We start from the raw sequence: 27,081 nt of genomic DNA, 5'->3' as shown, positions 1-27,081 counted from the left end.
ACAAGCCACGATTCCACAATTAGAAAATAATGTGTGAAATGTAACAGTTCCCAGCATGTGACTGGTGCTGTTATTTCGCTTTTTTATTAATTCATTTTTATTTCATTTGAAACCATGTGCAATGGAATGTTTCGAGGAAGCCAAACGTGTAAAATGTAACAGAGGAAGAAAAGCATAACATAACAAAGCCCGTGAATTTGGTATTCACTGAGGAACTTCTTTGGGAAAGAAGAGGGCAAAAAGTGAGCCGTTATTTCCTGTTGCTCAGTTTGTAAAGAGGTGTGCAACAGCTTTGAAAGTAAGCAAAGGACAGTGTTGTAGTAATTCGGAAATACCAGTACAATATAAATTGTGGTGAGACTGGCGCAACAAGACTGCAAACACCAGGAAAAAAGTGGTAGAGGGTGAAGCAAGTGACAGCTTAGGATGACTTCCAGAAAAACACTATTCCAGGAAAGGCAACATCCCATGTTATTGAAATTGCTAACCACTCCAAAAAGGCTACGTTTCTGAAGGCAGCAAATGTTTGAACAGTTCTAAAAGATGTAGCCTTCCATTACTTAATTAGTGATGGAAAGGACAGATGTTGGATTGTGGTGCAGAGTCCCATGAAGGAGAACACAAAGGTGTGACATTCGAAAGTATTGTGTGGCTAGGTGAAACCTGGATTAATGCCAGTTATTAATTACATTGAGGGTGGAGTGACATAAACCCCAGGAAGTTCAGTGCAAGGGTCTGTAAGAAAAAGAGGGCAAATTCTTTTACACATAGGAGCATTGAATGGCTTCATGCCAAACTGTCAATGTTTCGGTAACAAAAAAAAGTGAGTACTGTGGAGAGATGGATAGTTATTGAGAAATAATTTGTAAAGTCATTTACTACAAATATGACAAAGCCTCCATTGTTTTGGATAATGCCTCGTATTATTCACCTGTTCATAAGAAAGCAACTTTGGCAACACGGAAAGAAAATTAATCAACAGATCTACATCTTTATACGTACTCCGCAAGCCACTATACTGTGCGTGGCAGGGTGTACCCTGTACCTCTGCTGGTCATTTCCTTTCCTGTTCCACTTGCAAGTAGAGCGACGAAGTGAGTGTTTATGTGTGTCTGTGTGAGCCCTGATTTCTCATATCTTACCTTTGTGGTCCTTACACGAAATGTATGTTGGTTGCAGTAGAATCATTCTGCAGTCAGCTGCAAATGTTGCCTTACCTCCAGGAATTCCCCTTAAGAGCTCCCAAAGCATCACTGTAATACCTGAGTGTTGTTCAAATCTACTAGTAACAAATCTGGCAGCCCAACTCCGAATTGGTTCGATGTCTTCCTTTATTCTGACCTGGTACGGATCCCAAACACCCGAGCAGTACTTTGAATAGGACGCATTAGTGTCCTATATGCAGTATCCCTTACAGATGAACAACACGTTCCCAAAATTCTCTCAATAAACTAAGTTGACCATTCACCTCCCTCCGACAATCTTTACATGCTCGTTTCATTACATATCACTGTATCATTATGGCCAGATATTTGAATGATGTGACTGTATCAATTGGGGCACTACTAATGCTGTCCCCTAACATTAAGGGGGTTTGTTTTTCCTACTGATCAACTCACATTTTCCTACATCACACCAACTAGAAATGTTATCTGTCTCCTTGGCAGCAAAAAGAAATGTAAGTACATATCTAAGAGGCTGCTGTGATTGCTCTAGTGGTGCAGAAGAAAATGATCCAAAATCAGATTGTGACAAGTGATGTGTGGTGTTTCTCCATTACTTTAGCTGCAGCACTTACAGAATTGAAGTGGAGAGCATGCCACTGAGTGATCATCACATTCAGTATTTCCTTAAGATTACAACTGTTAAATTATTGATAAATCATTCTGTCACTCATTGTAAAGAAAATTAATAATCCAAATTTTTAGTAACAAACAAACTAAATATTAAATGATGATGCAAAAGTAGTTTGCAATTGTATTGTGAAGTGTGTGACAAATAAGTTCTCTTCAGTTTTTAGAGTTCATGTATTGGAATACTGTTCACTGCCCCCCCCCCCCCCCAAAAAAAAAAAAAAATCTGTGATTTTCACAAAATTCATCCTCTTCCTGTATAAAAAATGTAACTCTCAGGGTGAGTTTACTAATATTCGTAATTGTTATTGAATCGTGAAATATCATCGTGCCTTTTTCTTCACGAAGGCAGATATTTGTGTACAATCTTACAATGAGTGTTTTTCCTGAGTAACAAACTATGTGTCAAAAATAGCACCGAATTGGAGAAAACGAATTTGATAATAAACATACCAAATTTGGTAAAGAACAAACTGAAATTTACAAAAAAGCAGTGACATTGGAAAGAACAAATTTGGCAAAAAAGACACTGATGCTGGCAGATAAAGAACAAATCTGGAAAAATTTAACTCTGGATGTGACAAAAAGAGTAACATTAAATCTAGTAGGTTGAAAAGTAGCAACAAATTTGGCACAAAGTTGTACTGAGTTCAGCAAACTGCCAAGGAATAACACCAAAATTGCCTTGGAATAACAAAAAAATGCTAAAAAAATCGCGAAATTACCCATAAAATAAAATGATTTTTACTTGTCCCTAATTATACAACTTACTGTTGTGTGCTTTAAGCTGCTAAGGACTAGAACAAAAAAAATTATACTCCCTAGAGGCATTTTCTGACAAGATTGTAATACATCTTCAGGTTCTCAGTCAATGTATTAGATTGTAAATCCTGTTCATATTCTTAGGATTACTTGTAATTTAAACTTGTGCCTGAAATTTTTATTTTTCTGTAGTAATGCTTCTTTCACATTCAAGGAAATAAAACAGCCTATTCTTTAGCTCAAGGAAAGTGTTCCTTGTTCCCAGGCAATAGTGTAGTATGAACTTCATAATGTGCAAAAACAATGATAGTGTGACTAAACTAATGGTGAGTCATGCAAAAAACTCATTTTTAATGTTTGTTTATTCTGGAGTATACCGTAACTCAGAATCCAGAATATGCAGGTAACATTATCGAATGTTACTTGACATTACTTAGTTGTTCATAACAAGGTTGTTACAGTTTTCATTTCATCATGTGTTAGCATGGAACAATGGGAGTCCAACTGCCAATATATGTGGAAAATAGGCTGGTTGTTTGACTGCATGGGTTTTCTGAGTCTGACGTGATGATGTGGGTGAATGGTGATACTTTGATCTTCGATAGTTTTCATGTTGAATGTGGTGGTGTGGAATACTGGTTGACTGACAGCTGCAGACATTTTATAGGTAGGGTGTCACAATTACAGAACAGTGTTCTTCTGTCTTTGAGTAATGAGGTTTACTAAAGAGTAATTCCAGTTTTCTTTTTTCTGCCAAGTATTTTATGTGAAAATCATGATTCTGAAATATGAATTTAACTTGGAGAAGAAAGTCTGTTGCATAAATATTCTCTTAATATGTAATTAGGTTCTCAGGTACTTAAATGTTCAGAAAATTGTGTAAATCCGCATTTGGTCATCCAGTTTCAGATTTTCATAATGTTACTAAATCCTAGTGTCCCTCCCTATCCTTCCCCAAATAGTTGGAACTAAATCTCTAATAAGTTTGTGAACAGGACATTAAACTCTGGTCTTAGTGCCTTTAATCTTCTGCAACTAAATGTTTCTGTTGCTAAAGATTAGCAACACTTTTTATCTAAAAGCTGGATAGATGATTACGGTGCTTATTAGAATGGATTATTTTCCCAATGAACTGTGATTTCAACACTAGGGTAGCATTTGATAAGTTCTTTCCCAAGTTATCTCTTGTTAATTCTACTTGCGTTTTTCCAGAAAGAAGAAGCAGAATGGAAGGAAGCAAGAAATTCTGGTATAAGAACATATGAAGAAGCAATTGAAGAGGAAAAGAAGGCTCAATGGCGTGCAGAGGGGCAGACACTTCTTATGCAGGCAAAGAAAGACAATGTTGCTTTGCAGTTGGAGGCTGCTTTCAGAGAACGACAAATGATGGTCTACAATGAGGTAAGTTTATATTTGTGTTAGCTGTCACCATTAAGAACTACATACTGCCGTAAGTTGAGTGCCAGGAAGCAGAGAAAGCACTTCAAATTAGTGCACAATAGTTCGTAGAAATTGTAATTAGGTGTGCATTTTGAACTATGTGATTGGGGAGTTGGATCAGCAGATTTAACTTTGAGAAGAGGTTTCATTCAGAAATTGCTTGGGTAAATTTTATGTGGTGTTCGTGTCAATGTAAAGTAGTGGTACACGAATGTTGTGCAATAATCTGTCCTGATAACTGTTAAAATTGAGCTGCCCCCTCAATGACTTGCACAATTGCTACTTCTGGACATAAAAATTCATTTTCAGTTCTTCCTGGATCACAAGAAATTGCTACTTACAGCCATGTCTGCAATGGAGGTAAAAGTAAATCTACATTGTCTGTGCAGTTTAGTAGAGTGCACTGTCTTTTCAATTGTGAACAGAGCAGTGCAGATTATCTACACATTTCAGATTAACGTGCGTTGAAGGTCATGTCAAGCTTAAACAGCATGTGCAGTGTCACTTAATGGGAAGAAGGGTTTACTGCAACTGCCCTCACAAGTAATTTTGGCCTCGATGTGTTATAGACCAAAGGCCCCAGTGCTGTGGTATGTGCAGTAGATGAACAGGGACACCTGGAATGAAAAAGTTTTTCCTCAAATGACTGCAATATTTTTGTAATATGATGATTGCAGAAGAATGTAGAAGCTGTGAGATGAGTGTATCTCAGGCATGTAGTTCCAAATGTTTGCAGTGTGGAGGTGGGTCTGTCATGGTTTGTGCTGGTATCATTCATGGGGCTTTGGGCGTATCTCATCAATATTTGGGGATGTAAGTTTAGGGACAAGATACTCAGCCCTTCAGTAAACATTTTGGTGATAAAATTGTCTTTAAAAATGACACTGCTCAAGTGCAACTTGAGCAACTTAAGACTAGCTGCCTCCAGGAGGCAGGAATGCATAAAATGTAATAGCTTGTGGAATCTGCTAACATGAACCCAAATGAGCATGTTTGAGACAAGTTGAAATTTGCAGTGCATTGTTGCAAGAAGGCTTCACACTGGATGATCTGACGAGTACTTCTATTAGACGGTGTGATAAGTACGAAAATACATCCATTGTTGTGATGTTGTGCAGAGCATGCTAAGAGATATCAAAGCATGTTACAAATTACAGATTGCAGCAATATGGTATGAAATGTTTCTCAGCAGTATATTTTGATTTTGCTGATGTACACCACTGGATAACTCGCCTCTCTTTTGCCCACAGAAAAATTAATCTAGTTTCATAAGACTTATTTCATGGCCTGTTCCTCTTGAAGTTACATCCCCACACTTTCGCAAGCATGCAAGTGATGGAAATACTCATTTGAGTACTTCATATTATACCCACTGGCATTCAATACAAAGATAAATTTCAAAACAAAAGGAACAAGACTGATGGCACACATATGGTATAATTTGATGAAAAAAGTGCATTAAATGGAGTAATGAGATGCGTGTTCAATTCTGCTGGCTGTTGAACACATTGTCTTCATATAAATATAAGTGGGTGATATTGGACTTGCCAACTTTGAGAGATTTGGATGGCACAAACACACAAAAATTGAAGATTCTAAATATAAGTGTACAACTTATCTAAATATAAGTGTACAAATTATCTAGTGGGCGATCACTTTGTTGAGATTTTAGTAACCAAGGAACGAACAGGTTATTAACAATATTATTCTTGAAAGACTAGATGATTATTTTTCCATGGCCATAGGATTTTGCATATTTTGTGTGTGTGTGTGCGTGTAGGCCAATATGTATTTGGAGGTAGTTACCTTGAAATTACGGTAGTTGGTCCACTCCTGGTCAAATTAGCATTCATTAAGGGAAAGGAGAGGAAACCAAGTTTGTACTGAGGAATTGAGAAATAAGCTACGGAAAAAGAAAATTGAATAATTACAGTGAAGTGTTCAGTGAAATCTGTTCTTATTTCTGAATGAATGTGAAGTAATGAATGCTTGTGAAGCCATTTCAGATGATAAACATTTATACAGGGTGAACAGTGTGTGTGCACCTTCTGTGGAAACACATGTTTATTAAACATGTGCAATATATAGTGCAAAATGTATCATGACACAACCACAAATCAGTATTTCTCAATGTAATTGTCCTCCAAGTTTGGACATAGCTCTCAGTGCTATTTCACAGATTGAAACACTGTGCAACACACCTGGTACTTCATACATAGTGCATTGTCAAGCAAGCATGGTTCATCCATACCTCTATGCTAAACTTAGTCACTTTAAGTTGCCGGTGCCCTATACTGGACAGTACTCTCTTCAGTGCATTAGTCATACTTCTGCCAGGAGATTCATCTGAACATGGCTATTGACACATTGGGATATTAGTGGAATGTAACCACAAGATGGTGATTGGTACAAATTTATGTTGAATGCAAAAAACAGTGGATGAAAGCACTGTTTGAACAATTTATCATAATCAAAGCAAAGACTGGAACATCGTGCAGGAAAGCTATTTTACCTGCAACACTAGTGGTGCAATTTGATTTAGATTGATTCATACTAACGAGCACAGTTCTGCCTATTGGGTCAGGCATACAGCACTGAAATCATTCAAATGTCGAGTATCTACAGATAATGTTCCACTCTCTCAGATGACATTGTAAAGATGTGAAGAAAAACCACGGGCCTGTGGTCTTAGCTATTCATGACCACCTTGCTGATCTTTGTTCTGTTGCCTGCTGAGTTGTCTTTCTTTGGGTCCCAAGTTGTGTGGATATCCTGAGGAATGAACTAGCAGACTGGCTAGAGGAGCTTCTACTTGCTCCCAGCTGTGGATTTGCAGGTGCAAATGAGATCTCTGCTTACTCATAAATAGATTATTATTTGGTGGCTTACTGGCTCATCTGATCACTGCACAATTAAGGAGAGCACTGCTGCATTGTGCTCTTCCTTCCACTGCTCCCAGAAGGAACCTATAGTCCTATGACATCACTGCATCAGTCACACCAGTTTAACCCATTGTTCTGTTTTGTATAATGAGGCCCCTCTCCCCATTTTGGTTGTGGAGCCTTACAGACAATGGCTCATATCTTAGTAGAATGCCCTCTTCTTTTGGTCCTTGATGCTAAGTAAGGCTTTCTGGGCTGATTGCCTCCAATAGTGGTCAACGATTCATAGTTGGTGACCTGCTTCCTAGTTTTCCTTGAATGTGGTTTTTATTCTCAGTTGGCATGTTTTAATCTACTTTCTCCAATTTGTGGTTGGTTGATACAGCAACTAGTGACATTTGTTTTAAAGAGATACAGTCTCGGCTGCAAAACACACTCTTATTTTATATTTTGCCAATAACGTGTTTCACCTTGGTTAAGGCATCTCCAGATTGACTGGCACGATAGGTGTTAAACCCACAAATCGCCATCAGTGCAAATGTCTTAGCAGGCAAACACCATTGTCAATATTTTAAGATCATTGTGTGGTGTCCTGAGATAAAATAATATTGAGAGCACATGAGAATCCATGTTTAAAATACATATAATACCTCAGTAGACAGTTGCCCTTGTTCTACATCTACATTTATACTCCACAAGCCACCCAATGGTGTGTGGCGGAGGGCACTTTATGTGCCACTGTTATTACCTGCCTTTCCTGTTCCAGTCGTGTATGGTTCGCGGGAAGAACGCCTGCCGGAACGCCCAATCTGGTACGGATCCCACACTGACGAGCAATACTCTAGTATAGGTCGAACGAGTGTTTTGTAAGCCACCTCCTTTGTTGATGGACTACATTTTCTAAAGACTCTCCCAATGAATCTTAACCTGGTACCCGCCTTACCAACAATTAATTTTATATGATCATACCACTTAAGATTGTTCCGTACGCATACTCCCAGATATTTTACAGATGTAACTGCTACCAGTGTTTGTTCCGCTATCATATAATCATACAATAAAGGATCCTTCTTTCTATGTATTCGCAATACATTACATTTGTCTGTGTTAAGGGTCAGTTGCCACTCCCTGCACCAAGTGCCTATCCGCTGCAGATCTTCCTGCATTTCGCTACAATTTTCTAATGCTGCAACTTCTCTGTATACTACAGCATCATCCGCGGAAAGCCGCATGGAACTTCCGACACTATCTACTAGGTCATTTATATATATTGTGAAAAGCAATGGTCCCATAACACTCCCCTGTGGCATGCCAGTGGTTACTTTAACGTCTGTAGACGTCTCTCCATTGAGAACAACATGCTGTGTTCTGTTAGCTAAAAACTCTTCAATCCGGCCACACAACTGGTCTGATATTCCATAGGCTCTTACTTTATCAGGTGACAGGGTGGAACTGTATCGAACGTCTTCCGGAAGTCAAGGAAAATAGCATCTACCTGGAAGCCTGTATCTAATATTTTCTGGGTCTCATGAACAATTAAAGCGAGTTGGGTCTCACATGATCGCTGTTTCTGGAATCCATGTTGGTTCCTGCAGAGTAGATTCTGGGTTTCCAGAAACATTTTACGCGAGCAAAAAACATGTTCTAAAATTGTACAACAGATCAACGTCAGAGATATGGGTCTATAGTTTTGTGCTTCTGCTCGAAGACCCTTCTTGAAGACTAGGACTACCTGTGCTCTTCTCCAATCATTTGGAACCTTCTGTTCCTCTAGAGACTGGCGGTACACGGCTGGTAGAAGGGGGGGCAAGTTCTTTCGCGTACTCTGTGTAGAATCGAATTGGTATCCCGTCGGGTCCACTGGACTTTCCTCTGTTGAGTGATTCCAGTTGCTTTTATATTCCTTGGACACTTATTTCGATGTCAGCCATTTTTTTGTTTGTGCGAGGATTTAGAGAAGGAAATGCAGTGTGGTCTTCCTCTGCGAAACAGCTTTGGAAAAAGGTGTTCAGTATTTCAGCTTTACGCGTGTCATCCTCTGTTTCAATGCCATCAGCCTGGAGTGTCTGGATATGATGTTTCGAGCCACTTACTGATTTAACATAAGACCACAACTTCCTAGGATTTTCTGTCAAGTCAGTACATAGAATTTTACTTTTGAATTAACTGAATGCTTCACGCATAGCCCTCCTTAAGCTAACTTTGACATCGTTTAGCTTCTGTTTGTCTGAAAGGTTTTGGCTGTGTTTAAACTTGTGGTGAAGCTCTCTGTGCTTTCGCAGTAGTTTCCTAACTTTGTTGTTTTTCCTGTCCCTCACAGTTTTACTCGGCATTTACCTGTCTAAAATGCATTTTACGATTGCCTTGAACTTTTCCATAAACACTCAACATTGTCAGTGTCAGAACAGAAATTTTCGTTTTGATCTGTTAGGTAGTCTGAAATCTGCCTTCTATTACTCTTGCTAAACAGATAAACCTTCCTCCCTTTTTTATATTCCTATTAACTTCCATATTCAGGGATGCAGCAACGGCCTTATGGTCACCGATTCCCTGTTCTGCACTTACTGAGGTAAAAAGTTCGGGTCTGTTTGTTATCAGTAGGTCCAAGAAGTTATCTCCACGAGTCAGTTCTCTGTTTAATTGCTTGAGCTAATTTTCGGATAGTGCACTCAGTATAGTGTGTCTCAATGCTCTGTCCCTACCACCCATCCTAAACATCTGAGTGTCCCAGCCTATATCTGGTAAAATGAAATCTCCACCTAAGACTATAACATGCTGAGGAAATTTATGTGAAATGTATTCCAGATTTTCTCTGTTGTTCTGCCACTAATGCTGCTGAGTCGGGAGGTCGGTAAAAGGAGCTAATTATTAACCTAGCTCGGTTGTTGAGTGTAACCTCCACCCGTAATAATTCACAGGAACTATCCACTTCTACTTCACTACGGGATACACCACTACTGACAGCGACAAACACGCCACCACCGATTGCATGCAATCTATCCTTTCTAAACACCGTCTGTGCCTTTGTAAAAATTTCAGCAGAATTTCTCTCTGGCTTCAGCCAGCTTCTGTACCTATAACGATTTCAGCTTCAGTGCTTTCTATCAGCTCTTGAAGTTCCGGTACTTTACCAATGCAGCTTCGACAGTTTACAATTAAGATACTGATTGCTGCTTGGTCCCCGCATGTCCTGACTTTGCCCCACACCCTTTGAGGCTGTTGCCCTTCCTGTACTTGCCAGAGGCCATCTAACCTAAAAAAAACCGACCAGTGCATGCCACACAACCCCTGCTACCCGTGTAGCCGCCTGCTGTGTGTAGTGGACTCCTGACCTATCCAGCGGAACCCGAAACCCCACCACCCTGTTGCGCAAGTCGAGGAATCTGCAGCCTACACGGTTGCAGAACCGTCTCAGCCTCTGATTCAGACCCTCCACTCGGCTCTGTACCAAAGGTCCGCAGTCAGTCCTGTCGATGATGCTGCAGATGGTGAGGTCTGCTTTCATCCTGCTAGTGAAACTGGCAGTCTTCACCAAGTCATATAACTGCCACAAGCCAGAGAGGATTTCCTCCGATCCATAGTGACACAAATCATTGGTGCCGACATGAGCGACCACCTGCAGATGGGTGCACCCTGTACCCTTCATGGCATCCGGAAGGACCCTTTCCACATCAGGAATGACTCCCCCCAGTATGCACATGGAGTGCACGCTGGTTTTCTTCCCCTCTCTTGCTGCCATATCCCTAAGGGACCACATTACGCACCTGACGTTGGAGCTCCCAACTACCAGTAAGCCCACCCTCTGCGACCGCCCGGATGTTGCAGACTGAGGGGCAACCTCTGGAACAGGACAAGCAGCCATGTCTGGCCGAAGATCAGTATCAGCCGGAGACAGAGCCTGAAACCGGTTCATCAGACAAATTGGAGAGGCCTTCTGTTGAGTTTTGAGACTTCGTGCAGTGGCCTTGTAGAGCATATAGCATAATCCAAAGGATACCAAAAATGGAATCAGGCCTACAGAAATGCTTCACAAAAAGTAAACATGTGAGAAATGCTGTTGTACATGTGCCACAATTATTTTAATATATTGGCAATGGTGTTTGCCTACGAAGACATTTGTGGATGGCAGCTTATGTGTTCTGCAGCTGTTGTCACCCAATCTGAAGGTGCCTTAAACAAGGTGAAAAGTGTTATTGGCAAAATATAAAAAATAAAGCCTGTTTTGTAGCCAAGACTGTTTCAGCCAGCCTCCAGAGAAGGAGCCGGAGCAGGGTGGTTAAGGATGGGGTCTCTCGCACTATATCACTAGGTCTGTGACCTCCTGACCCCAGTTCTTTGACTTTGCTACCCTTTCATCCCTCTTTTACTCTGTTCAGCCATTTTTGATTCAGTTTCCCTCCTTGTTGAACTCAATTCACTACACTAGGCGTTTCACTCTTTTTGAACAATGGACACTTGTGACTGTAATGGATCAGGACGTGGGACTGCTGTGAGTGGCATATCGCCTGTCACATGCAGAGCCCTGGGGACGCCCTTCTGCTGACTTCCCTATTTCCTTCATCTTGCTTTTATTATTCACGATGGAAAAGATGTCCTTCATGTTTTAGCTTTATTACTGTTACTGTTATGAATCTCCTGACTAGATGAGAAATTTCAAGTAGTAAAGGGTACATAAATAAGACACAGTAATGTTTATTGCATATCTACATTTTGTCACTGTGTGGCCATCTTCACTGCAAAAAAAGTGGGAAGAACCGATTAAAATATGGCATCATCTCATATTAAATTTATAGGTGCATAGTCATTAGATTAGAGTCGGTCATAAAATACATGCCAATAAATGTAAGTTAAAAAAACTTCTAAGAAAAGACAGCTTGCTACTTACCATAAAGATTACATATTAGGTTGCAGAAAGGCACAGTTACTATGCGTACACAAAGCTTTCAGCCACAACCTTTGTCAGAAAAAGAGAAACACACACCATTCATTCACATGAGCAAGTGCAAGTGTGCGCGCACACGCACCATAGCTATCTCTGGAATTGGTCGGAATGCATTTATCATGTGAGAATTCATTTATCGTGCGGGATGGAAGCAGCAATTTGGAGGAGGTGGGGAAGGGGAAGAGATAGGAGTATATGTGTGGGAGGAGAGAGGAGTGCTGTCTGGCAGTGTGGAGGACTAGAATGCCAACAACTGTGACATCAAGAGGCTGTGGGGTAGTGTGGTGGGGAAAACGGAGTGAAAAAGGGGGGAGTGGGGAAAGACTGGCAGGTGTGTTGTCAAAGGACAGCAAACAGAGGGTGGGAGATGAAAATGCTGAGGTGGTGATAAGATAGGTGGTGGAAGCTGCCAGTTGGAGTGTGTGGGGACAGTATGTAACTGTAGGTTGAGGTTGGGATAGTTATGGGAGTGGAGAATGTGTTGCAAGGATGACTCCCATCTGCACAGTTAAGCTGGTGTTGGAGGGGAGGGCCCAGATGGCTCAGGTACAGCAGCAGCCATTGAAATCGAGCATTGTATGTTCAACTGCATGTTATGGTACAGGGTGGTCTACTTCACTCTAGGCCACAGTTTGGTGGTGGCTGTTCATCCTGGTGGATGGCTAGTTAGTAGTGATACCAATATAAAAAGTTGTTTTGTGATTGCAGCCCAATCCACCCACCCAGCACTTTCTATTCCAGTCTTGTCACAAGTTTATCATATCCCATCAGGGGGAGGGCCACACAACTTTTTATGTTGGTATCACTACCAACCAGCTATCCACCAGTATGAACAGTCACCACCAAACTGTGACCAAGAGCAAAGTAGACCACTCTGTGCCATAACATGCAGGTGAACATAACATGTCTGATCTCAGTGGCTGCTTCCCTACCTGAGCCATCTGGATCCTCCCCTCCACCACCAGCTTTCCTGGACTGTGCAGATGGGAGTCATCTTAAAAACACATTCTCCACTCCCATAATTACCCCAACCTCAGCCTACGGTAACACACCATTCACACATCTCCATCCAGCAGTTTCCACCCTCTGTTCTATCACCATCTCACCATTCTCATATTCCACCATCTTTGTTTGCTGCCCTCTGCCAACACCCATGTCCGTTTTACCCCCTCCTCTCCTTTTTCACTCTGTTTTTCCCACCACCCTGCCTCACAACCTTCTGATGCTGTGCCTGTTGGAATTCTAGTCCCTGCACACTCAACCAGACACTGCCCCCCCCCCCCCCCCCTGTCCATCTGTCTGTACACTGCTAGCCCTTCCCTCCCCCCTCCAGATTGCTGCTTCTACCTCACACATGATAGATGCATTCTGGCCCAAGCTGCCAGAGTTAGCGGTCGTGTGTGTGTGTGTGTGTGTGTGTGTGTGTGTGTGTGTGTGTGTGTGCGCGCGCGCGTGCGTGTGTGCGCGTGCGCGCGCGGTGTGCTTGCTCGTGTGAATGAATGGTGTGTTTCTCTTTTTCTGAAGTAGGTTGTGGCTGAAAGCTTTGTGTAAGTGTCTTTCGATTGTGCATGTATGCAACTTAATGTGTCACCTTTAAGGTAAGCAGCACTCTATCTATTCCCACACTGTTGATCATCCTACCTGCAGTTTCCAGTGTTTAAAAGTATTTGTATATGCACACAGTCCCAACTGGGCTATTCATGTCAGAGGTTGAGTCCACACTTAGGCCACTGTTCAATTGCAACACAGCTGGCTTCAGTGTACATCATACCATTCTAAAGTGCCGTCCTTACATGTATGATACTTCGGCAGCGTTACTTTATTTTATACTTCTATAAATGTGGGTACATAAAACAAATCAGATGGTTGTAACTAAAAGTAGTGACAAATGTTTTATAGTTACTTGCTGGTAACTGTGTGAACTAGCTTTTGTCAGTTACTGCTGCATGTTTTATAGCTGAACACAATTTTTTAAATGTGTTGTAACTATAAACAGTGGCCATAGTCTGAACTCAGCCTCTGATCTGAATAGTCCCATTGGGACTGTGTGAAAATATGTTTTTTTAATCCTTTAACTTAAATTTGCTGGTATGTATTTTATGATCGCATTTAAAGCTTACACAACTTTACATTTAATAAAACGTACATGTTTACTTATTGTTACTGGTTCCTCCCATATTTTTTAACTCTGAAGATGGTCCCAAAGTGACCAAAATGTAGATATGCAATAGATGTCAGATTGATGTATCCTTTACTGTTTGAAATGAATATAGTTGTTGGGCACAACTGTTCCCTTATAGGATCAAGCCTGATGAGAAAAGGTTTTTGCTGGACTTACCTGCCTACTTCAGGATGCATTACTCTTGGATTGAGGGACTTGATAACTTTGTTGTTTGGTCCATTATTGCACCTCCTCTCACCCCCCCCCCCTCTCACTCCCCACCCTATCAGCCAGCCAGCCAACCAGCCAGCCAGCCAACCAACCAACCAACCAACCAACAAAGAACCATAGCAGAATGAAGTTGTGATAAGTATTTTTGGACTGGATGAATATGTTTAACTAGATACATGCGATAGTCAGGATTATTTCTGGTAGATGCTGCAGGTCACTGATAAGTGCTGTATTAAATCAAATATATCTTGTACCATCTGGAGATGTTGTAATTGTCCTGTTATGACCACCACAAATCAGAATACAGCTATCGACCACAGGTTGGAGTGTTAGTGAGGGGCAATTGGGACTACAGTTTCATCAATTCTGAATATACAGTGAAGCCCCACTTTTACACTTTTCAAGGGACTTCAAAGAATGGTGTAAAATTTGGAAAGTGTGAAATGTGGGAAGTAACACTTTAAACTGTAAAAGTTACGTATAGGATACCCCTTTGCATTTTTTGCACTGTGTATATGTACATGATAGGCATCAAAATACTTGTTAGTGACTTGCTTATTATCTGATAAAGATTTATTATCTAATAAAAACCACTGGTGGAATGGAACTGAAAACCATTGGGAAGTAGAAAAGTGTGACTTAATTTCATAATCGATGTTTTTGGCAAGCCTGCAGCTGTTATTATTTAAATGATGAAACACTGTACCAGTTACGTATTTTTTTCATGCTTAGCTTGACGTGTTTCAAGAACTTCTTCTCGTTGTCCAATGCGTGTATGTACATAAGTATTTTGTGTGGCATTTGCGTGTGTTGTTCTGCATCTCTTGCACTATATTTGTCTTTTTGGGGTTATCAGGTAGTGTGCCGCCTCAGTTATGTACATAAGTCTCACAACACACAAACTCTCACTGTGCTTCTGCATTTAAACCAGAAACATATGAGCAATGCAGAGTGAGTGAAGGTGTCAATTAGTGTTTAGAGGCAAAATGACAAAACACACTAAATATGATTAGACAAAGGTGTGATGGACAATCACAACAGTCACGAAACTGCACATGCACAGTAGAGACAATTTGGAAATGGTTGTGATTGGTCTTGATATCTTTATTGTAGCAAACCTCGACCACCCAGAAGCGATATTAGGACATTGGTTTACAGAGCTTGGTAGCGGCAGGAGATATGGCACGAATTGTGTAAACTTCACACGTTTACTGCACCACATCCTCTGAGCAGAGCACCCTGGTGTTAAGAAGTTAACCATGTAATGTTTGTAAACACGACTTGATGGCCAACAGTCATTTTGTCAGATTTTTTTTTCTCCACAAACATTTTTTCAGAAGTTTAAATCGCGGGAAAATTAAAAATATGGTGATGCAAAATGACATTTCGAACATAGGAAATTTGACAGGAGTTAAAAAAATGTCGTAAGTGGTGGGAGTACGCTAATTCCTGGAACGTAAAATTGGGGTTATACTGTAGTTAAATTTTCACAATGAGGTGCTGAATTTGCCTCATGAAAATGTCACTGGAAACACCCAAACTGGTGCAGCATATTATAGTTTGTAAAATATACAAAGAGAAAAATGGTTCTACATTTTTATAATCAAATGTGGCTGCCTGGTAACTTTCACAACTTGAGATGTAGGCAATCTCTTTCCAAATCGCAGGAAGTATTCTATATTGCCCAGTAATTTAGTGTTGCCTTCACTAACTCAGTATGAAAGCCTGGGATGAGAGGTTGACTGGTGTGGCCAGCATATTACAATCCAGTAAGCACCTCAGTCACTGCATTCTCGATTCAGGAGGTGTTACTTTACCCCTGAATTATAAGAAGCCATAACATTTAATTATCATTCTTCATCCATTCATCATCATCATCATTTGTCCACAGTCGTCGTCGTCATTCATCTGTAGGATTCCTATAACACTACTTAAGGGCTTTGTTTCCCCAGTTACATAAATTCCTAACGAAGTATGCCAGCTTCATATGGTCATTCCCTTTAGTTTTAACATTGTTGGTGCTGTCACACACATTTGCAAAAGTGATGTCCCATGATTTTTTAACGACAGCAATATTACATAGTCCATAGTATGCTTCCCATGTCACTAATCACTGTATATAGATGCTTTTCCTCCAATTTGTAGCAGTTACCTGTTTGTTGAATTTGACAGTGAGTGGGTAGAATTAATGTTCAATTTTCATCCAACAAATTTGTGGATGTATAAATGCAGATTAAATTCAAAGGCTGGTCAAGACTTGCCTACAGGAAGTATTCTTCCTAGTACTGCCAGTGGAGACATTAAAACTGAAGACAGCATTCATAGCATTCAATAGCTTCCTTTTTCAGAGAGTAAAGAGGACCTGGTGAAGTTTGAAAATGGGTGCAATTCATTGACCCTATGGTAAGAATAACCCTCTTGTTACAAGGAAGAGAGGGGTCAAAGATTACAGAAAAGGCTTTCAAGAGAATACCACATCAGAGTTAATAAGCACTTGTTAGCTCCAGTAGAGTTATAGTAGAAGGCACAGACTGAGAACTGTAGATGAATTAGAGGAATAGAAAATGAAAAATGGCGATACTAGTGTAGTGAAAGAATATGAAGAGGGTGTGATGATACACAACTAATAAAATTTTAAGAGGCATTATGTGAGAAAAGGAATGGGGTAGTTGAAGCTTGGGTTGAGGAGGGTGGTGGGGTGACAGTGTTAAAACGAAAGTTCCCATTTCTGGAGTCCAGGGAAATTAGTGCCAGGTGAGAAGCTCAAAAATTATGTATTGGGTGTAGGAGGTATATGTCTCATTTCAAAGTGTGTTCATTCACTAGGATACTGCACATCCCTGAGGTACAGTTCTTCGTTGATTCATGTTTTACACAATTTTGGTTATGTTCATCCTTATATAGAAAGCTGTGCCATGACCACATTCCTGTTAAGAAGCAGTAGTAGTTTGTTACCCCACTTTGTGTTTCATGATCTGCCATTGGTGGGGATGGACTAGATGACAGAGGATGAGTGCATGGTGCTGGTTTTACAGTGAGGATGGTTGCAGGGGTTACAGCCTTGGAGTAGGAATGGTGGTCTAAGAGAATATCATGTAGATTGACAGGGACATTGTGAAGCTGAGAAGGGTGGTTGAAGGAAACAATAAAAGGTTTGGTATGCCTATGGGGAAGATCTTATTTCATAGCTTGATAGTTCAACCTTGAGATCTGTTTATTCATTTAAGACCTGGGTGGTGCTAAGTAATTATGAACTGCATCTGATTTGGAAGTAGGCACAATGTTGGTCAGAGGGAGATAGGAGACATGACAGAAAATTTGTTTGTGGATGAGGTTAGTGAGGCAGTTACAGAAGAGGAGAGCCTAAGTGGCTGTTAGTATAAGTGTGAGGTATTTTCATTTTCTTTGCAAGGTAAATATATCTGGTACTGCACGAAACTGCTAAACTTGTGCACTAAAACCCTTGCATATTTCCACCTAATCAAACTATCTTGGAATATTTCCCACAAATGGATCTGCTTGGCAGTCTCCTCCTTCGTCATTCCAACTAGCATAGCTTCTAATTAATCAACACCACCCTCTCATTGCCCATGTCTTTAAGTCTCAAGAGATTGCTCCACCACGTTACCAGCTTTCTTAAGACAGCCTTCTAACCTTCACAACATTGTCAAACCATACCACATTTCTCAGATCACAAATGTTACCTCAGGGTTGCTGCTCTACAACTAAACCCACTATAAAACCTACCCTATGCAACCACACTGTACCTCCTTCTCCAGCCCCATCACTCATAGTTTGTATGTGATTAGAGGCAGAGCAACTTTTGAAAATACTCGTGTTTATTAGCTGGTGCTTTCATTACATGACTTTCAGTATATGGAGGAGTATAACTGAAATAGTGTGATCTGTTAATGGACACACAAGAAATATCAGCTTTAAATTGCTTCAGTATTATCTGTAACATAACTTAAGACTTTAATGCCTGCTATAGCACAGAGGTCATTTAGATCCTCCCACTTAACGCTAGTCCCTTGAGCTTTGTGGATGACATCTTTCTTTCAAACATATTTTCGTGTCCTAATCTGTCACACTAGCCCTACCTCTATTTCTTATATAGTGTTAGAATTTTGTAGTAGTTTCTACACATTTACTGTATTCTTGTATGCACAACCTTCCTCCTTTCTATTTTTTCTGCATTCATGTTATTTAATTGTAGGATCATTTGTGCTATTAATTCCCTTCTATTTCTAATTCAGCTTTACTTTCATCCAGTCGATCATATTTGAACTAAAAGTGGCTAGTTATTACTTATGGACTATCATACATCTCCATTCTCTAATTTGTATCTTCTTGTCTTTGCCTCCATTACTTCATGTAGCAAGTGGGTCTGGTGGTTTGTCTCCCATCAACCTGTCCGCACACATTGATGTGTACACAGACGACATAACCCACGTCACGACACACGGCCCTGTCGGCACACACCACGAGTTGCTTAACGTGATTTATCACTATCCAGCTGCAGGTGTTGGGTTTATTTGGCTCACAAACTGTACAGTTTTTACGTTAGCTCTATTAAAATACACCTTTCCTTTCTTGACCATATGCTAGTTGTGTTGTTCTGTCTGTGGTATACATAAATAAAAACTTCAAACATCACGGAACATGTAATGTGACAAATGTGAAAGATATGTGACCACTCAGGAAGATCATCACCTTAAAAAAGTTCACCTGATCAAACTAACCCCTGACAGAAAGCACACTTAAATTTTCATAACATCAAATATTAGAGAAATTGATTCTGTCAGTTTCGTAGGAAACTCCCACAATATTTCAGAAAATGTGAATTTTCTACTATTCCAGACTCGGTTCCAGATCATGGTGCTTCACCCAGCTACGCTGCGCTAACAACACGTATCTTCACAGATCTTATATTAGACTGTTCCAAAAGCTTCAATTGCCAAAATTGTATTGATATTCAAGTATAACAAATGCTAGTAAGAATGACATTCTCATGAAACTTCCTTTAATGTGCTGTTGCCTTAAAACGGCTCTCTCTCATAACACTTGAATTATAACATGAATGTAACTAAATACGAAAATTCAGATACTAATATGATGTTTTCCATCATTTTATTACAACAAATCATACGAGTAGTGATTCGTTCTCAGGACATTCCATGTGCTGGTGCTTAGAAACAGCACATATTCATAGCATTTAATGTATAACAAAAACCCACAGAAAATGTGCTGCTTCTGAACATGACAAATACGGTATGTCATCTTGCTTTGTGCTTGTGACGTAGAGAGCGTTCTCGCATCCTTTTGTTCTACTTTACCTTGCATGTTGCCAAAATATCGGAGAACTCATTTCGTGTTTCACGTGATGAAATGGCTGCTCAACAAGAAATATCAGTAAGACACATAAGAAAACTCGCAGGGTGCCATGTCAATGTTAGCTGACTCGTTCTGTGTGCTGATGGCTTGAGGTTTTTTAGCAGATTATAGATTCACATTTTGGAATTGCCTTTCAACATGGTGGCAATTTGAGCATAGATAGTTTATGAAATTAAAGTATTTGCTGTAGATAGATTTGTAAAACCTTAGCTTTGAAATGTATTTTTGTTTTATGGAAGGAGAAAAGTGTGGTGAAGATAAGGATATCTAAAAAGAACAGCTCAGATAAAACTAAGAATGAGAGTTCTTCTAAGTGAAGCAGCTTTTGTGAGGCAATATGCAGTCATTCATATGTATAAAAGTGAGACAAAAAGTAAGGTCTCCAATTGCTTTGTAAATAACGAAGTTTAAGTGAAAAATTTGAATTTGGCACTATTCCGCAAAGCTCGTTCTCCAATCCACTGAAGAAGTAACTTTGTGTTAACAGATGCCAGTACTGCAATTGCTTCAGATGCCAGTACTGCAGTTGCTTGCAAAGTGGTCCACATTGCTGTTTATATTAGATTGCATTCTGTGATTGAGTACTTGATTGCAGAAGGTGAAGCACCCTTTTGCATTCAAGATAGACTGAAAAATGTGTTGGGATGCAACAGTGGATATTAGCACTGTTAGACAACAGGCCTTTCGTAACAAAGCTTAAGAGAAAACAGCATGGGATGACGAAATGTGGAACAGCAGACTGTTGTCTGTAGTGACTCCACACAACATTCAGTCAATGATGTCATTCGTGGTGACCACCGGGTGGCTGCAGAGAATTTGTGTCACATTACCTACCCAAGTAAAGGCAGTGTGGTGATCATTCCACAACTTGCATATGAAAGGTTTGTTCAACTTGCATACCAAGAATGTTAATCAACCAGAATAGAGAGACAAAGAAAAGCAATTCCCTTCCAGGTCTTGCAGTGTTTCCATTTGGAGGGGGGGGGGGGGGGGAGTTACTGGGAGAAAGGAATAATAATAATAATAATAATAATAATAATAAAACCCGTGGAGGCCCGTAAAAAGAATAGGCCTCCGGTATGTTCTGCCAGTCGTAAAAGGCGACGAAAAGAATAAACCACTAATAGGGCTAACCCCCCTTTTAGTGTGATTAGTTGGTTCAGGACAGAACTAAAGAAGCCTCGGACACGCGCCGTCATGGTCGGGGACGACGCTTGAACCCTATGCCCGCCCACAATGGTAACGACACTGCTAGCCAACTGTTTTGCAGGGTATGCTTCCTGCAACCACCCTAGAAGGAAAACAAAGGCACAGGATGAGATGGTCAGATGAAGTTAATCGACACCTCATGTCCTGTTATTACCAAGCAACAAACCTAGGAACCGACACAACTGGATACAGATCACAAGTATGCACAACATTTATTACAAGATACCCAGAATTAAAATTTTTAACAGAACAACGACTAGCTGATCAGATTCGTGTAATCAAAAATAACAGGATACCCCAGTCAGAATTAGAAAACATCAAACAACAAGTACAACAGATACTGGAACAAAATAATGTGCAATCAGAAGAAGAACAAGAAGAAGAAGACGAAGAAGAAGAAAATACAGTAATGGACTTAAACATCCCAGAGCAAACAAACAAAGAACAACACACATCAATTAAACAATCAGAGCAAAACGACATCTTAAGGCAGCCACCAGAACAAGCACAAATAGAACACGAAGTGACACACATGTTAGATATAGAAGAAAAATTTTGGCTGACATATATATAGAATACAAAGACACAAATACAGACATTAGACCATTCTTGCATAGACCGCCAAATAACCCACAAGTCGAAACAACAATAAAAATATCAACACAACCACACACAACAAAATAAATGAAAACACAACTATGGAAGAGTTACAACTACTTGTTTATATAGGAGCACTCACTACACTAAATATACACACTAGGCAGAGATCAGAACCAATCAACACACAGAAGAAACCCACAAAACCAGCATGGCAACACAGGCTACAGATCAGAATAGAAAAACTGAGAAAAGACATCGGACAGCTAACACAATTTATAAGAAATGAAACGTCAGAAAAAAAGAAAAAGGTTAGGTAAAATCTCACAACAAGAAGCGATAGAGCAATTAGATGAAAAGAAGCAGAAATTACAAGCATTGGCCAAACGACTTAGAAGGTACAAAAAAAGTGAAAATAGAAGGAAACAAAACCAAACATTCAACACAAACCAAAAGAAATTTTTCCAGACGATAGATAACACACACATTAAAATAGACAATCCACCAAACATAAGACGTGGAACACTTCTGGAGCAACATATGGTCAAACCCGGTACAACATAACAGGCATGCACGGTGGATACAAGCAGAAACAGACACATACAAGATGATACCACAAATGCCTGAAGTGATAATTTTGCAATTAATTCTACTCACAATTGGAAAGCCCCTGGAAAAGATAAAATAGCAAATTTCTGGCTAAAGTAGTTCACCTCAACACATTCACATCTAACTAAATTATTTAACAGTTACATTGCAGACCCATACACATTCCCTGATGCACTTACACATGGAATAACTTATCTGAAACCTATAGATCAAGCAGACACAGCAAACCCAGCTAAATATCACCCCATAACTTGCCTACCAACAATATACAAAATATTAACTTCAGTCATTACACAGAAATTAATGACACATACAACACAGAACAAAATTATAAATGAAGAACAAAAAGGCTGTTGCAAAGGAGCACGAGGATGTAAAGAGCAACTGATAATAGATGCAGAGGTGACATATCAAGCTAAAACTAAACAAAGGTCGTTACACTACACATACATTGATTACCAAAAAGCTTTTGATAGTGTACCCCACTCATGGTTACTACAAATGTTGGAAATATACAAAGTAGATCCTAAATTGATACAGTTCCTAAACATAGTAATGAAAAATTGGAAAACCACTCTTAATATCCAAACAAATTCAGATAATATCACATCACAGCCAATACAGATTAAGTGTGGAATATACCAAGGAGACTCATTAAGTCCTTTCTGGTTCTGCCTTGCTCTGAACCCACTATCCAACATGCTAAATAATATAAATTGTGGATACAATATTACTGGAACATACCCACACAAAATCACACATTTGCTATACATGGATGATCTAAAACTACTGGCAGCAACAAATCAACAACTCAACCAATTACTAACGATAACAGAAGTATTCAGCAATGATATAAATATGGCTTTTGGAACAGACAAATGTAAGAAAAATAGCATTGTCAAGGGAAAACACACTAAACCAGAAGATTACATATTGGAGAACCACAGCAACTGCATAGAAGTGATGGAAAAAACAAATGCCTATAAATATCTAGGATACAGACAAAAAATAGGAATAGATAATACAAATATTAAAGAAGAACCAAAAGAAAAATATAGGCAAAGACTAACAAAAATACTGAAAACAGAATTGACAGCAAGAAACAAGACAAAAGCTATAAATACTTATGCTATACCAATATTGACCTACTCATTTGGAGTAGTGAAATGGAGTAATACAGACCTAGAAGCACTCAATACACTTACACGATCACAATGCCACAAATATAGAATACATCACATACATTCAGCAACAGAAAGATTCACATTAAGCAGAAAGGAAGGAGGAAGAGGATTTATTGATATAAAAAACCTACATTACGGACAGGTAGACAATTTAAGAAAATTCTTTCTAGAACGAGCAGAAATGAGCAAAATACACAAAGCAATCACTCATATAAATACATCGGCTACACCACTGCAATTTCATAACCACTTCTACAACCCTTTAGATCACATAACATCAACAGATACGAAGAAAGTAAATTGGAAAAAGAAAACACTACATGGCCAGCACCCGTATCGTCTAACACAGCCACACATCGATCAAGACGCATCCAACACATGGCTAGGAAAAGGCAGTATATACAGTGAGACGGAAGGATTCATGATTGCAATACAGGATCAAACAATAAACACCAGATATTACAGCAAGCATATTATTAAAGATCCCAATACCACAACAGATAAATGCAGACTTTGCAAACAACAAATAGAAACAGTAGATCACATCACAAACGGATGTACAATATTAGCAAATACAGAATACCCCAGAAGACATGACAATGTAGCAAAAATAATTCACCAACCACTTGCCATACAATATAAACTAATAAAACAACACATTCCCACATACAAGTATGCACCACAAAATGTACTGGTGAATGATGAATACAAATTATACTGGAACAGAACCATTATAACAGATAAACAGATAACAGAAAAAACACCACCACATAACAAACCTGACATCATACTCTCCAATAAAAAGAAGAAATTAACACAACTAATCGAAAAATCCATACCCAATACAACAAATATACAAAAGAAAACAGGAGAAAAAATTGAAAAATACATCCAACTGGCTGAGGAAGTCAAGGACATGTGGCATCAGGATAAAGTTGACATTATACCAATTATACTATCAACTACAGGAGTCATACCACACAATATCCACCAGTACATCAATGCAATACAGCTACATCCAAACTTATATATACAACTACAGAAATATGTAATTATTAACACTTGTTCAATTACCCGAAAGTTCCTAAATGCAATGTAACATATACTGTACAGTTAAAAGGAAGTCACGCTTGATCCATTTTTAACCAGACATAACGTCTGAGACAAGAAAGAAATAATAATAATAATAATGACCAGAGAAGAAATGTGTGTTCACATTTTGAACTGAAATGAGGCAATCAGTGAAACGGCATCACAGAAACTCACTGAAGGAGTTATTGCTATGGTATTCTGGGCTGCAGAGGTTGTGATTATGGTTAATTTTTTGGAGCAGGAATGGACAATAAATTATCAAATACATTAGAACCCTTAAACAGCTTAGATTGCCTCTTCAGCAAGTTCACTCCTATTCTTCTGCTTGATAGTGTAAGGCCTCATGCCAACTGTCACACCACTTGAAAAGATTATGGAAATTGGATAGAAAGTACTACATAATCCTCCATACAGTCCTGACCTAACACTATCAGACTTCCATCTGTTTGGACCACTACGAACAGCTCATCACAGGATTCACTTTGAAGATTCGAAGGTCTTTAAAAGTCCGTGTGTCAGTGGCTGCAGAAGCAGAACTGTGCATTTTACCACACTGGAACACATGCGGTTGTTAAAAGGCAGACCAAAATTGTGGAAATGGATGATCATATTGAGAAGTTGTAAATGAATAGTCAGTGTTGCAGTTTTCAGCCTATGTGGTTGCATTTGAAATTATTCTTCTTCCTCTTTTTTTTTTTTTAAAAAAAGTCTGTCGAGGACTCAGCTCTTCCACTGCATTATTTACATTCTGCAAGAACTTGTACTACATTTAAACAACTGTATTTCTTAAAGAGCTGAAGTTTGAATGACCTTGAATAGAGCACATATTTTTGTACTTATGGCATTGCACTGTGCTGTCAGTTGGAAAGCAAACACGGATTAAACAGTCTATCTTGTCAACTGACTCTAATGTCTTGTTAGAATTGTGTGTCCAGTTATATCAAGACAATTGAAAATGAATACATTATTAGTTTTTGAATAAGTTTTAGGGAAATAAATTGTTGTGGAGTTACTGTAAGCAACTAGACAGCTGTGATGAAACTATTAAAATGTATCCAATTTGTGGTGTCAGTAAAATGTGTTTCAAAAGAAAAGGCAATTTTTGTTGACAAGATTTTAAGCAAATAATCAAAAACAGATTGAAGAAATAGAGGAGGATGATATGGGGAGAAATATTCCACAATGCCAAAGATGTTAAAAGTAAGGGAATAAATTAGTAAGTGTTGATAGAAAAGGTAAAACATTGGGTTTAAAACCATATCACTTACTAAATGTGCGGACTAGAAAGAGACTGGAAGTGACCAAAGAAAGAATGGTAATCCTACAGTAGTGGGCTGTTCTGTTGAGTCAGCTTTGTTGACTACAGTTTTACATTGTCATCTACTACTTATTCACATGTTTCCTATAGTGCTGTCAAAAGTTACTCACTATGCACCAGCATACAGAAACAAAAAAAAAAAAAAAAAAAAAAAGTTTGCTGCTGCTAGCTTAGGTTCCTAGTATACCTGTTCTATTACTCACACAGTGTTCACTTCATGTGTTAAATATCACTGCATCCGTAATTACTTATCATTTCATGATCTTTTTTTACTAGGTGAAGAGACGGCTGGACTACCAGGTGGAAAAAGATGCAGTAGACCGGAGGATTGCCCAGCGTCATATGGTCAGCTGGATTGTCAGCAATGTCCTTAAATCAATAACACCTGAACAGGAGAAGCAATCTTTAAGGAAGTGCATTGCAGATCTTAAAGCATTGTCTGTGCGACAGTAGGTGCTTACAGGAAAATAAGTATGCATTGTTGGTATTAAAAACATCAGAACTATGTTCTGCATTAATGTAAATTCCTTTTTGGTAATTTATAAATTTATGCCTGTGAGAGAACAGGTATAGTTAAATTATAGACCAGGATATTATGGTTGTAGTGTCAGACAAATCACATATGTATATTGAATTTGAGTTTTAACATAAGGTGAATAATGAGAAAATAAATTTTGTATGATGGGTAATATTCATGTACTGTATATGAAAACATCCTCTAAAATTGTATGTTAATAATGAAGTTAATTATTGTTTGATAATTAGTTTAGTCTCTGGAATGAAAATTAAGGCTGCATATCATGAACTTCGGCTAATTGTTTGCCTTATACATGGTGCTGCATTATATCATTCTCAATTTGAAAAAAAGAGTATGTTTATACTTTTTATTTTGTTGCTTTATTTTTAACCATGAAAAATTATTTTTGAGAAGTATCTGATTCTAACAGTAGTTTTTTCTTCGTCAGAATAAAAATGGAACTTGTAAGTGTATCATGGAAAATTGTTCACCTGTATGCTTCACTCAAATAAACCTGTTGTACATAACTAGAAGCATCATTGAAATCAGAAGCTTACTTATGTAATGTTGTGTGTAGTATTAAACTTCAAGTAATAATGAAAGTTCACTTGAGATCAGAGTTCGTTGTGGTATGCAGTGCAGTTAGCAGTTCCCAGTAGCGAATGTTTCATAGTATTAGGAGGCACAATAGCTTCTTTGTACACTTCTATTACATATAAAAAAACATATGAAACAAGACTGAATATTGAATATTGCAACAAGCCCTGGTGAATGGTTTTGCTTCCTTACTCTCTACAACAAATCTAACATTTTTGTGGTAGGAGTATTTTTGAGGTGAATTTCCTTTCTCTGCATAGTATGCTGGATAAATCATTAATAAGGAAAAATAT

General features: G+C 39.0%; 1 protein-coding gene across 1 annotated transcript in view; it reads left to right on the top strand.

Annotated features, from left to right (window-relative positions):
- LOC126470260 (ATP synthase subunit b, mitochondrial-like) overlaps positions 1-26,718 on the top strand; it is a 32,691-nt gene extending 5,973 nt beyond the window's left edge. The window contains exons 4-5 of the mRNA XM_050097990.1: positions 3,828-4,016; positions 25,951-26,718. Of these exons, the coding sequence (XP_049953947.1) occupies positions 3,828-4,016; positions 25,951-26,127 (366 nt within the window). The 3' untranslated portion in view covers positions 26,128-26,718. The remainder of the gene's footprint in view (positions 1-3,827; positions 4,017-25,950) is intronic.
- The last annotated feature ends 363 nt before the right edge of the window (positions 26,719-27,081 follow it).

This window comes from Schistocerca serialis, chromosome 3 (genome assembly GCF_023864345.2).
Source record: "Schistocerca serialis cubense isolate TAMUIC-IGC-003099 chromosome 3, iqSchSeri2.2, whole genome shotgun sequence".
Taxonomy (NCBI): Eukaryota; Metazoa; Arthropoda; class Insecta; order Orthoptera; family Acrididae; genus Schistocerca; species Schistocerca serialis.
Note: the sequence above shows the minus strand (reverse complement) of the source record. Positions and strands in the feature narration are given on the sequence as shown.